This window comes from Ambystoma mexicanum, chromosome 6q, assembly GCF_040938575.1.
Source record: "Ambystoma mexicanum isolate Mex_15411 chromosome 6q, UKY_AmexF1_1, whole genome shotgun sequence".
NCBI lineage: Eukaryota > Metazoa > Chordata > Amphibia > Caudata > Ambystomatidae > Ambystoma > Ambystoma mexicanum.
Window position 1 is genome coordinate 1,116,830,160 of NC_090937.1, and position 14,017 is coordinate 1,116,844,176.

Sequence of the window (14,017 nt, forward strand, 5' to 3'; positions counted from 1 at the left end):
ACCTTTCCGTCCTAGGGGATAGCAGTGGAGGGGAGGTTCCTTTAGTTTCTACTCCTCTTTTGGTAGTACGAGAGGGCCCGCCAGTCAAAGGGACCAGCGTAAAAGTACCCATGGGGGTCGGGGAAATCATGGTGCCAAAGCCGCTCAGGCAGCTGCCTCTTTGCCTTCAGGCACTGCTGCAGCCGCTTCTAAACAGTCCTGAAGCCATGTCCCATGGTTCGCCGGTTGAGGGCAGGCTGTCTCAGCATCTCTAAGAATGGCGTACCATTACTTCAGATGTGTGGGTTCTGGATACCATAGCCCAACGCTAATGCCTTGCCTTCCTTCAGCGGCCTCACGACAATCGACTGGGGAAACTCTCTTTGAAGCTTCCGGATCCGCTCCTTGCGCAGGAAATCTTGTCCCTGCTGGAGAAAGGTGCTATATAACTGGTGCCTGTAGCGGAGAGGAACAAGGGTTGGTATTTCCCTTATTTATTTATCCCAAAGAAACACAGGGGTTTGAGACCCATCATGGACTTGCGTTGGTTGAACAAACTTCTCCGGAAGGACAAGTTCAAGATGGCCACTCTTTCTCAAGTCCTCCAGGCCAGTGAACTTCAGGATTGGTTAGTGTCTCTGGACCTCAAGGATGCTTACTTCCATGTGCCAATTCATCCCACGCACAGGAAGGTTTGCGGCTGGTGACTCGCATTTTCAGTTTCAGGTCCTGTCGTTTGGATTGACCTCGGCCCGAGGGTCTTCACCAAGCTCATGGTGGTGGTGGCAGCGTTACTCAGGTGAGGGGTGATTCACGTCTACCCCTACCTGGAGGACTGGCTGATCCGGGCTCGCTCTCCCGAGCTAGCATTGGATCATCTCAGTATCACCTGCTGCACCCTCCACAGGCTGGGCTTCTCCAAGAATTTCAAGAAGTCGCACCTGACACCATCCCAACAGCTCCAGTATATCAGGGCTGTGTTGGACACGTCCTTGGGGAAGTGTTCGCCTCCCAAGGTAAGGGCTCATCACATTGTGCAGATGGTGGACAAGTTTCAACATGCCCAGCGTCTCCCGGCATTCGAATTCTTAAGGTTGCTCGGCCTCATGGCATCCTGCATTTTTCTGGTGCCAGAGGCCAGGCTGTGGATGAGATCCCTGCAGTGGGCGCTCAAGAGGCAGTGGTCGCAGTTCTCCGGCAAGATGTCAGATCCCATTCAGATTCCACTCTCGGTCTCCCAGGATCTTCTGTGGTGGGCCAACGAAGGGAACCTGATGAGGGGGGAACAGTTTTGGCAACCGTGGCCGGAGGTGATGGTAGTGACGGATGCTTCCCTCACAGGATGGGGCGCTCATGCCAACGACTTGACTGCCAGTGGTCGTTGGTCTCCGTTGGAGTCCAGACTCCACATCAATTTGTTAGAGATGAGGGCCATCAGGCTAGCCCTGAAGGCATTTCTGCCGTCTGTACGGGGGAAGAGTGTCCTGATTATGATGGACAACACAGTGGCCATGCATTACCTCAACAAAAAGGGGGGGTAGGGTCACTTCCGTTGTGCAGAAAGCCAATGCAGCTCTGGTTCTGGGCCATCCAGCAGGAAATTTCGATCTCGGTAGTTCATCTGGCCAGAGACGAAAATGCGTCAGCGGACGCTCTGAGCAGGCAGAGCATGGTCTCCCACGAGTGGGAGTTGGCTCAGGAAGTCCTTCAGGAGATCTTCGCACTTTGGTGAACCCCGCAAGTGGATCTCTTTGCCACCAGTGTCAACAAGAAGTGCAAGAGATTCTGCTCAAGGGAATTTCCTCCAAGAGGAGCCTTAGGAGACGCGTTCATGGTGCATTAGTCCTTCCCACTGCTGTACGCGTTTCCTCCAGTCCCCGTCATTCCTCAAGTGTTGCGGAGGTTACGGAGGTTCAGTTCCCACATCATCCTCATTGCTCCGGATTGGGCCAGGAGAGCGTGGTACCCGGACCTTCTGGAAATGTCCATCTGCCCTCCACGCCGTCTTCCCCACCGAGAGGACCTGCTCCCGTGCGAGGGGGGTCAGGTTCTCCATCCAGAGGTCAAGACTCTCAACCTTCATGCTTGGTATCTGAAAGGTTGAGGTATAAGGATTGGGACCTCCCGGATGACCTGATGGAGGTGTTGCTTTCGTCCTGGCAGCCTGCAACAAAATCCCTGTACCGTTGCCATTGGCGTAAGTGCTGCGACTGGTGCAGGGGTCATAATGTTGATGCTTTTCAGTACTCCATTCCTATGGTTTTGTCTTTCTTGCTTTCTTTGGCCCACAGGGGCCTTCAAGTGGGTACCATTAAAGGTTACCTTGTGGCGCTGTCTATCTTTGATTTCCCAGTTTCTTAAAGGACTGACTAATGTATTTCCACCGTCACCCTTCCAGGTGCCGGTTTGGGATTTGAATTTGGTTTTGAAATTTCTCATGGGTGCTCCGTTTGAACCTTTGCACTCTTGACCTTTGAGATTACTGTCCTTCAAGACTGTGTTCTTGGTTGCGGTTACTTCCGCTCGCAGAATGAGTGAATGGCAGGCACTTTCATCTAAGCCACCCTTTACTGTGTTTCACAAGGACAGGGTTGTACTGCGAGTACGTCCCTCTTTTCTACCTAAGGTAGTCTCTGAATATCATTTGAGCCAAAAGGTGGTTCTTCCATCTTTCTACCCTCCTCCTCATCCTGGTAAGGAAGAAGAGCGTCTCCATCGGTTGGATCCTAGGAGAGCTCTTAGCTTTTACATTTCTAGGACGTCCAGGGTTAGAGTGGACGATCAACACTTTGTAGGCTATGCTGGACACCTAATGGGCCAGGCTGTTACCAAACAGACCTTGTCCAGGTGGATTATCCTTATCATTACGGACTGTTACCGGTTGGCGGGTAAAGACACTCCTGATGGGTTGAGAGCTCATTCCACTAGGGGCACGGCTACTTTCAACACCAAATGGAACAGAAAATGAGTCAAAGCTACCCTAACCAAAGGCGTGACATAGGGTCACCGGGTTTGCAGTGGAGCTAGAAGGCTGCTAGCTCAATACTCAATAAAATTGTGTGTCGACAATGATAAATGTTTTATCATTTAAAACAATACATGTAGAAAACACTGTTTTTCACTCTACTTACTAACCCACAAATATGCATACTCTAATGTGCTCATCATGCATACCTTCAGCGCCACGGCGCAGTTTGTGTAAATTGTTTTTGTTTCTTTGTTAGTGTAAAATAAAAAAACCCTGTTTTTGTTACTTTTACCTCTTCAGGGGTTTTTGTCTGTTGAGCTAGTAGCCTTCTAGCTCCACTGCAAACCGGTGACCCTATGTCACGCCTTTGGTTAGGGTAGCTTTGACTCATTTTCTGTTCCATTGTACTTATTACCCTCTCGAGTCAAGCCCCCTTATAAAAAAGAGGGTTCGTCCACCTATCTCTCATCAACATACTTCCAACGCCCTCCAGTGGGGTGTTCCTATTAGGAATATTTGTGATACCGCTACTTGGGCTTCAATCCATACATTTGTAAAACATTATTCCCTGGATACAATCCATGGTCAGGATATGGCCTTGGGAAGGCGGTTCTTTATTCCGCAATCTAATTGGGTACTCTACATTTGTTTCCCTCCTCCTTTTATTGGTACTGCTTTGAGTCTGTCAAAGATGTGGAATGCGTTGGAGGACAGAATCCATTCGAAGAACAAGTTACTTACCAACTGGTAACATTCTTTAGACTGAATGTTCCTCCAATGCATTCCACATCGCCCTCCCATCCTGCCCCTCAGGAGAATTTCCTATGTGATTGCAGCTTCCGTTTCCGCAAGGCTCAGTGCAGTCAAGCAGGCATCAGACTGGTGTCACACGTTCTGGAGGAAAAAACGACGCAGGACGCCCTCTGCCGAAAAAGTTTCAGAAGTGCACAGCTGTGGACATTACATGTCAAAGATGTGGAATGCGTTGGAGGAACATCCAGTTGAAAGAACGTTACCAGTTGGTAAGTAACTTGTTCTTCTAGTCTTGTTCGATGTGCCCGCCATGATGAATTTGTCTCAGTCCAGCAATAATGACCTGTTTTCGTTGAACAATTCTCTTTGGTGAGAGCCTTGTTGTAAAGTCGACCGAGTCTAATCAATCCTTAGCAAGCAAAGGTATTGCCCTTGGGGATTTTCATAATAACTTTCTTAGCCTTGCGGTCCTGAAGTGAGTAGATGCTGGCTGATTTCTAAAGAGGAGCTGAGCTCAAAAGTGCTCATAGTCAATAAGTGGTTCTGACAGCGATTTGATGAATGTGCGCTATTGTTATTCTATAAACATATACGTTCTTAACGACCACACTGTGTGCCAGTCTATACTGTTGTACAGTGGTCTAGAGCCTTGGATTCTTTGAATGCATGGATATGGCACTGTATTTAAAGTAGTTTGTAATAGACTTTCACCATTCATTATCAGAGATTCATGTTAAATTGAGCCTTTTCAGGAGGGTGTAGGTATGGCCATTCTGTTAATCTGATGTTTCCACCTTGACTAGAGCAATGTCCAGGGCCACTACTTCTGGCAGTTGGGTACTGCCATATGATGTGCTTGCCAATGTCTGTCTTGGAACCAAACACATCATTGCAAGACAGTCAACCAAGCACCCACTATTGGATGCCAACGTTTATGCTCCTAATGTTGCCCCAAAACCCCTGGTGCATGTGGGACCTATCTAATACAAAGGCCTCGCATCATACTGTCGTTTTTCCAGGACCTATAACTAAATTTAGACAGCTTCAGCCTTTAGATGTCACTTTTTTGTGGTCCCATTGCACGTCCCCATTTTTAAGGCAACATTCTCCAAAAGAGACTTATCATCATAAAATAAGTGTCTTCTGGTCTTTGTGTCCCTGTTCTGGTTTAATGAATGCTGGTAAAACTGGTTTCAATGTAGATTATGCACGCATCATGCGTGGGATAGCATCAGGCCATGTGTGCAAATTATTTAGTCCCTTTTAGCAGGTCCGTCAAGCATGCACATAAACCACTAACACAAATCCCTCATAATTACAGTGGTTAACATCGCCCTTTATGGAGTGCATACATCAAAAGTTGTCCAACAGTTCAAGATCCTTAATCAACTACATTATACCCCAGTCAAAATGGCTAAGTTTACTGAAAACTGTTTGGGGGCATCCTTGAAATGTGGGGCTCCACATGCAAACTCTTTTCACATGCATTGGGCATGCCCTTTGATTGCTGGGTTATGGATCGATGTGGCTGAGATTATTGGGAAAGTAACACAAATCCCGGCCCCTCTTACTCCACAGAAATACCTATTGTGAGACATTGGGTAAGTGGCCGAAACCACTAAAAGATTGCTCAATGTATCATGTGTGATAGTGAAAAAAATGTATATTGCAATGTTAGAAAGCCACACACGTACCCCGTACAGACAGGTTCCTACGAGAATTGACATTTGTTAATGACATTTGTTAACGAATGTGAAGAACCATTTGTGTTGACAATGTGTACAACTAACCGCCCCAAAGACATATGGGCCCCCTTCAGAAGCTTCTTATGTGAAGTAATATCCGATGAGGACTTTTCTTCTGTTTCATCACCATGATTGTATGCATCCTTACTGTGCTTGTAATGCTAGAATCACACTACGTTGTTGAAATTGTTGTTGTACTATGACATTATCAACATGACCATCAATAAATAAAGTTTAAAAAAAAAAGTGTCCAACATAACTCTGATAGAACCGTCTTACCCTCCAAATGTGGAATTATCCCTTTCCCGTGCAATTTAGTCTGATAGTGATAATATCCTACAATTTAATATATTTCAGTGCTATTTTAGATTATTATAATCTAATAGATGTAAAATATACTCTTTTAAAGAACGTATTTTATGTACAGACATCAATTATTCTCTATTACAATAATACAGGTATTTGTTTTCTTAGATGCAGTCCTGTTCAATAGGTAACACAACATTTACATAGCAATTATCATTGTTGATGCCTGGTAGCCCATGTTTGGCAGAATGTAAATGTCCTTTCACAATTCTGTTATAACTCAACGTGTTTCGAATACGTTATGTGCGCTTCTTCAGGAGTCCCTAAGGCGTGTCTTGCTAAAAAATAAGCACCAGAATTCCGAGAAATCCAGCCAAAGTGTCTAATGGAGACTGTGAGAGAAAGACATCTCAGACACTGAGTTCTGGGAATACATTGGAAGTACTAAAGCGCCAGGAAGGTATTGCGAGAGAAACAGAAGCCTCACACTGCATTCTGGGAAACGTAGCTCAAATACCCAAGAATTGTGAACAATGACTGAGCGAATGAGCGCTCGCCACTGCGGTTTAGGAAACATAATGAAAGTGTCAGTGTCCGACAGATAGGTAAGAAAGGGAGGTCTGAGGAATGGGATCTGGGATGAATTCTGCAAGGAATCACCAAGAGACTGTTATCACACTGACAACAATATCAAAGGCATTCATTCCATTCTGACAACTTAAAAACGAAGCTTGTAAATAGAAATAATAGCACTTTATGTGAACTTTTCCTGGCGGTTCACCACATGTGCTAAGGTACAGAACTTTGCAGCTCGAGCCCTCATGCCCTACCAGAATGTGTGTCATGATATGTACTCAGGTGTAGTTTCATATTGGTTGCCGTAGGAAAAAAAACTCAACATTTTTGTTAGGATCTAATTTATGCCTATTACTCACTTAGAAGGGCCTGTTGTAACAAATAAGTTTGCACTATCTAACTGGAAAATATGTCAATATGATTTAGTTTTCTTCATAATTATATTTCCTTTTATTTTTAGGTTGTTTACGACTCAAGTACCCTTTACATTTTTGCCCCTAATGCGGACAGCAGGTACCAGTGGGTGAAGAACATAAAAGAAGGTAACCTCAGCTCTTGGAAATGCAAAGGAGGAAACAGAAGAACATGGGTGGAGTGGTTGTGTGTATTTCGCTTGCATGTTCCCCTTTCCCCCCACCTCTTTGGCCACTACCTGGCCTTAAAGCGGACTGTGATGGAATTGATGAAAGAACCGAGTGAAGTGGAGAGTCCTTTTCCCGCAATTTGAGGAATGGTGCACTCACACAACCCCATTTTTGTTTTTGTTTTGTTTCAGGTTATTCTTCTTTTAAAAAGGCTTTCATATATGTTTATTCAAAGTATTTATGGATGATTTGCTGACTGCTTACATTTTGTATGTAGCTAAGTTTGAGACTAAAACCAATGGCTAATAAAAAAAACCATTAAGCATCTGCCAACACAAGGGCCTGATGTTGTCAATGAATCATGCGGATAGGGCAAGAGAGTCTGTTGAATACCAAAACCCTAGGCGGATTCTCAAGCCTTCTCTGGGGGAAATTTCTCCCACATGTATTAACTCCCACCGCGACCGCCATAGCATCCACGTCATCTCTGGCCATTGCTGAATTAGACTGCTGGGTTGTATTGTTTAATGGATGTCTGCCCGCACCAAAATTGACTTGTACTATTACTTTGCTTTTCTATATGTTACCACCACAGAGTAGAAGACAAGTAGGAGGCCTCTGTCAGGTATCTACAACTAAAACACTCTTTTGGCAAGACGTACAGCCGTTAGGAAATTGTGGGAGGCAAGCTCTATTCCAGAGCAATTAAATATCTTGCAGCAAAATCTTGTTATTTCCTCTCTACATAAAAGGTGATTGTTGGACTTGACTCACTCTGAGTTTTTACGTTGAATGGGTGACCTCATGTAGAGGGCGGGTAGAGTGTGCGCTGATCCAGGGGATGGATTACATTACCTGCCCAAAAAGACTAACCTTACCAAAGGTGCAGTTTATAGCAATGCGTTTGACTTCAGTTTATTATTTTGTTTAATAACTTTCAAGCAATGTTTACGGTTGCGGAACAGCAGGATTGGTAGGAAATTCTATGACGGCCATGCAAGACGAATGTTACGATTTAATTTCCCCGAAGGATGGGGATCTCCACTTGCCCCAAAGAGATGTGAAAACAAAGAAATAATATGAGGCTGGGTAGCCCAAAAAGGAAATACACCAAACACAGGTTACAAAGGAACATACAAAGGTCTTTATTTTATGCTAAACAGTTACAAAAAGTCAAAGACAAATCAGATAGCTATCGGCCCTCAGTACAACACAGCGAACTCCAACGTGGTTCGGTGTGCTCAGTGAGTGGGAATATTCATTGAAACAGTCAGGCTTTTATACAATTTTCAACCTGCTGTCCAGCCCTACTGCATGTATTATGCGTATTCCATAAATACATTATTGATCTAGGGTTCGTGCCAGGTTCGCTTCTAATTTGTTCATCTACATGTATCTTGTTCATCTTTGGTTTCCACATTAACAAGTTAAAATGGCAACAGTGTATTCTCTAGGTTCAACATTAAGCCTTAGGACATAGTTTATACAATGTAGTTAAACAGGCATTCCCATTCAGTTATTCAAACAACATTGCAGTTAATATATGTTCATAGATCAGTTTCGTTGACACAGGTAATCCATTACACACAGGTCAGCAAAGGACAAGGTCTCAGTTCATGACCCTAACAAGTGGCCTGCAGGCAAGTTACATATTAGCTGTACACAGGGGTCATTACAGCCGTGTTCTATTCTGAATGATATTGTCCACCATTTTAACTCACAGGGTGACTTTACAGGGAGAGAGAACCTAAAATGGCGGTTTATTCTAGGGTCAGGACCTTGCAACACGAATTTCTTCACAAGTAGCTTGTTAGCAGCTTGGCGTAGGCCAATATACATATGTTCATAGCAATAGAAGGCACAATAGTTGCCTAACCCTCCTTTTGGCCTTTTTGCCTTCCCCCCAGTTTGACAAACCCTCCTTTTGGCCTATGCCAAGTGCTAAACTACTTCTGATCTCCTTGCAAATAACTCCATGCATCATCGTCCATACACCCTGAATCGCTGTCGGAAATATCTATTGCCATCAGATCGTTTATTAAAATCTCTTTCAGTACATATTCTTTGGAGGTTTTATCCAGGGCATACACTTTATGTCATATCGCACCTATCACCTGAGCGCAGCAGCCCCCTAGCATCGAACATATACTAGGTAGACATTGGATACAACAACAAAGGAACAACAGAACTCCCAAAATGATCAGCAAGACTGAAAACACCTTCCAACCCCAAGATCGCAAGAAGTCCCAGAACCAAGCGCTAAGATCCCAGTTTCCCTTTGGAACATGCACTTCTGAACTAAGGACGTGCAGATTCTGTATTGCCTTGAAGATAGTTGGGGAGGAATCTGGTACGAAAACACAGCAAGCGGACCCCACTAATTTACGTACTCCACCACGTTCAGCCAGAACAACATCTAATGCCATTCTGTTCTGAAGTGCTACTAATCTGATCGCTTTCTGCTCTAATGTCATGTTATAGAGTATATCTGTGGTCCGGTTGATGGTTCTCTCCAGTACTCTCGCTAGTCTCCTGATGTCTTCGGAATTCCCTATCTGCCGAAAGAATGGAAGGAATGATTTCGCTACATCTCCCAAAACCCGTAACGGAGTGTCACCATTCTCGTCCTGCCGTGGACGAGCATTTGAAACTTCTACAGTACTTGCTATGAACACCCCAGGTAATAGGATTCCTAGATAACAAGTTCCCTGCCAATCCCTGGGTAACCATGGAAATGCTACATTACCGCAAACTAAATAGACAGGTTTGCCTACATACAAAGGTCTGTCTTCCCCAGTCAAATTTGCAATGTTGGCACAACCTTTAAAATCCCCCTTTGACCGCGTGCCATTCCTCTGTATGCAGAAAGAAACTGAATTGGGGCTATGGTTAACAGTGTAGGAAGGAGGCATGGTGTCTTTATTGCCTATCGGAGCCATTTTAAAGGAAATCAAAGATTGAAAAGGACGAGACAGTCTATCAGAAGGCCTAATAGAAGCAATGTTGAGCTTACTCCTATTTGCGAAAAGCGAGCATCCCAGGGGAGTCAAAACACGTTTCTTAAAACTATTCAAATGAGTGCCATCAAAGTTCCCCGAGATGCTATCGTTCCAAAGGCCAAAGAACAGTGCTCTGAGAGAAGCATAACAAGCAGTTGTCAAAGGTAAAGGGTGAATATACCAACCCAGCCCCTTATCCCCATGTTGAGGTAAATGTGAGCAGACCCAAAAGTTGGACCTATTAAAGATGGCATGTGTAGCGTTCATGATAAGTATCAAAGTATTATTATGATATTTTTGTCTATGCTGGAAATCTCTAGGAGACAAAGTATGCAAATGTACAAAAGGTGTAGGAACAGTGGGTACATTTTCAGTCGGCAGCAAAGACTCTAAAGGATGAGTTTCTTCAAAGTACCAAAGGCCTAAAACAGTGACTATTATAAAACCAAATATTATCATAAAAACACAGCAATACGTTTTCGGGGCCCAGGCATTCTGTCCATTGTCCCGGCTGGTCACCCGATCATTTACAACTCCAATATGAGCAGTGGCGGTAGCAGGCATTATAGTCTTCAGATGGAAACCCCAATGTTGGTTGCTGGTGACCCCCCGGTCGCACGACTTCTTAGTCCTTCCACAACCCTAGCCAACAGAATCCCCTTTTCTCAAATTTGGGCAAAAAGCAAGCCCTCAATGACTCTTTTTCTTCTCCGAATGCACAGCCGAACCGTGCCGTAAGTCTATCAGATGCACAGCAAAACCGTGCCGTATGTCTATTTTCTTGGACGCAGATTGTACTTTGCTCTTCCTGGTACTGATTGATCCGGAAACAATGTGTCATCATTTCCCGTTGGAAGCAACGTATCAGGAGCAAATACAGATGCAGAGCCTGAAGCAACGATTTCTGGAAGCAAAGCTTTTGGAGAGTGTGGAGACAAAATGGTGGCTTCCCCAAGCCTCACGGGCTCAGAGAGATTCTCCGACACACTATCTGCGCTTTTTACTGCTTTGGGATCGTTGGTTGCAGCGTTAGCGAGGGGTTCTGTTTCTTCTGTAACGTGTGGCACTGGGTGAGGAAGTTTCTTCAGATGCGACGCGTGTATCCAGTGACGTCGGCCTGCTACCCGCGCTGCAGTCTGGGTGACCAGCAGGACTTGGAACGGGCCCCTCCAGCGGGGTGCAAGGCAAGTGGATTGCTCAAAAGCCTTTACAAGCACCCAATCCCCAGGTCGTATGCTGTGGCCCGGGCCCTCGTATCGCACAGGTAAAGCTTCTCATGCCTGGTGATAAATCAAATACAGGTTTTTAGTCAACTGGCTACAATAATCTGAAAGTAATACATTTTCGACATTCTTCAAAGCTTTGCATTTAGGAAGATTCCAGATATTGGCAGGTCCACCTCAAATGGAGAGAGCCCAGTCTTAGTTTGAGGGGTTGTACGCATGGATAATACCACGATCGGGAAGGCGTCCAGCCATTTTAGTTTGGTGCCGGCACACGTCTTAGCGAGCTTGTTCTTGATGATACCATTGTGTCTTTCCACTAGTCCGGCGCTCTGAGCATGCCGCACATATCTGTAGAATTACAGCAGCGATAAAATGTGGACCATTGTCCGACCAGATAACTCTTGGCAAACCGAACCGCGGGAAGTACTCTTTTAACATGTTTTTCGCAGTGGTCATGGCTGTAGCATCTTTGACAGGGAAAGCCTTGACCCATTTACTAAAGTCACAAACGACCACAACGACGTATTTTAAATTGCTACACCGTTCCATTTCAATAGAATCAAAGTGTATAACTTCAAATGGGACAGAGGGTGGCCCAAAACTTCCCCTTGGAGTTGATGTCCCCTTTCCCACATTGTGTTGTAGGCAAATCATGCAGTTCTGGACATAGCGCTGGGCAATTTTCGAAATCTTGTCATTTGCCCAAACTTTCTCTAACATTTTTTCGTAACCTGCTGGGCACAAACTGGTGTAGGGCCGTGTGCCATGACAATCATCATCATGACATAGGCGTCAGGTAGCAACCATTTCCCTTCGACCGTATCCACCCAACACCTATCATCATCAAGTTTCCCCAAGCCTTCAGCCCACCTCTTAGACTCTTCCATTGTTGCATCAGCTTGGATATCCCGTACAGACCCAACACCCTCATCCATTGCATAGCCATCTACAGTCTCCTTTGAAACATACATCTCCGTGAAGAGATCAGTGCCAGTTTGTCTAGCTATCTGATCAGCTAAAGCATTCCCTTTTCCAATATCATCTACAATCTTTTGATGTGCTGCACATTTCACGACCGCTAACTAAGTAGGGAGCGCAAGCGCTGAGAGCAGTTGTACCATCAGGGAGCCATGTTGAATCTTGGTGCCATGCGAAGTTAAAAACCCTCTCTCTGACCAAAGTCTCCCAAAGTTGTGAACCACCCCAAAGGCATACTGACTATCGGTATATATATTTACTGTAAGCCCTTTGGAAAGTTCACAAGCTCTGGTCAATGCTATAATCTCTGCAGCCTGCGCGGAGTTATGCGTGATTCTCTTGGTCTCCACAACCGTGCTCAATGTGGTGATTGCATAAGCAGCTGTGGATGTACCATCCGTAAGTTTGAAGCAGGAGCCATCACAAAACAGCTCCCCTTGTGCATTATCCAAAGGAGTGTCCTTTAGATCAATTCTACCCTTTGTTTCTTGTTCGGCAGCATACAGACAATCGTGTGACTCTTCGTCACTGCAAGCAGTACCTTGCGGGAAAGGTAGGAGTTCAGCCGGATTAAGAACACGACACCTCTTAATTTGAATGTGAGGAGCAAACAAGATCAATTCATATCTCGTCAACCGTGCGGAAGTGAGGTGTTGCGTTTGGGTTCTGTTCAGTAGAACATCTACAGAGTGAGGCACCATCAGGGTTAGGTCATGGCCTAGGACCATTCCCTCACTCTCCTTTACAGACGCAGCAGCAGCAGCGACAGCTCGCAAACATCTTGGCAAAGCGCATGCTACAGGATCAAGGGCGGAAGAAAAGTAACTGCATGGCCTATTCTTCCCTCCATGTTCCTGCGTTAATACAGCCAAAGCACATCCATCACATTCATGCACAAATAACACAAAGGCCTTTTCGTAATTTGGTGTGCCCAGAACTGGTGCCGAGCATAATGCAGTCTTGAGCAACTCAAATGATTGCTGGTGTTCCGTGTTCCATGGCAATGGCGAAGAAATGCCCTTCTTTGTCAAGGCCAACATCGGTTTTATCACTAGTGAGAAGTTTGGGATCCATAACCTACAGTAAGAAGCCATACCTATCAAGGCTCTAACTTCCTTCTGTGTATTTGGGACAGACATGCCGGAAATTAACTTTATCCTTTCAGGTGTCAATCTTCTTCCCTCCTTTGACAGGAGATAGCCTGAATAGGCGACCTCCTGGCAACAATATTGAAACTTTTTAAGCGAAGCTTTGTGACCATGTTTAGCTAGATGAATAAGCAACAACACAGTGCCCTCTTTACAAGAGCTCTCGGAGTCAGCAGCCAAAAGCAAATCATCAACATACTGAAGCAATGTACAAGTAGGAGGCAATTCAAGGGTATCAAGCTGTTCTTTCAAAGCCCTACTATAAATACTAGGACTCTCAGTGTAACCTTGAGGTGCACGAGTAAATGTGAATGAGCGTCCCCCTAAGGTCAAGTATCTACTATCCTTGTGTATAGGAATAATAAAGAAAGCATTCTTCAGATCCACAACACTAAAGTTAGTAGCTGTAGCTGGAATCATAGTTAATATTGTTGTCACATCGGGCACAATTGGAAATTGCGGAGCAACGACTTTATTAATGGCACGCAAATCAATTATGAAACGGAATGGAATTGCATTATCGCCTTTCTTGTACACGGGTAAAATCGGACTATTGCACAACCTACCTGCAATTTCCTCAATCACCCCACGATGCACAAAATCCGAAAAAATGCATTTCAAGGCTTGCTCACCCTCAACTGAAATCTTATACTGTGGAATGCGCAGCAGCTTAATTCCATGTTTCAAAACTATTTTAACAGGCTCAATCTGCAAAACACCAACATCATTGTCGTCAACTGCCCACAAACACTCTG

At 44.9% G+C, this 14,017-nt stretch overlaps 1 protein-coding gene across 4 annotated transcripts in view; it reads left to right on the forward strand.

The window, feature by feature from the left end:
• TEC (tec protein tyrosine kinase) overlaps positions 1–14,017 on the forward strand; it is an 837,667-nt gene that overhangs the window by 445,833 nt on the left and 377,817 nt on the right. For all 4 annotated transcript variants that reach the window (XM_069631701.1, XM_069631702.1, XM_069631700.1 and 1 more), the window contains one exon: positions 6,788–6,869. In XM_069631701.1, the coding sequence (XP_069487802.1) occupies positions 6,788–6,869 (82 nt within the window). The remainder of the gene's footprint in view (positions 1–6,787; positions 6,870–14,017) is intronic.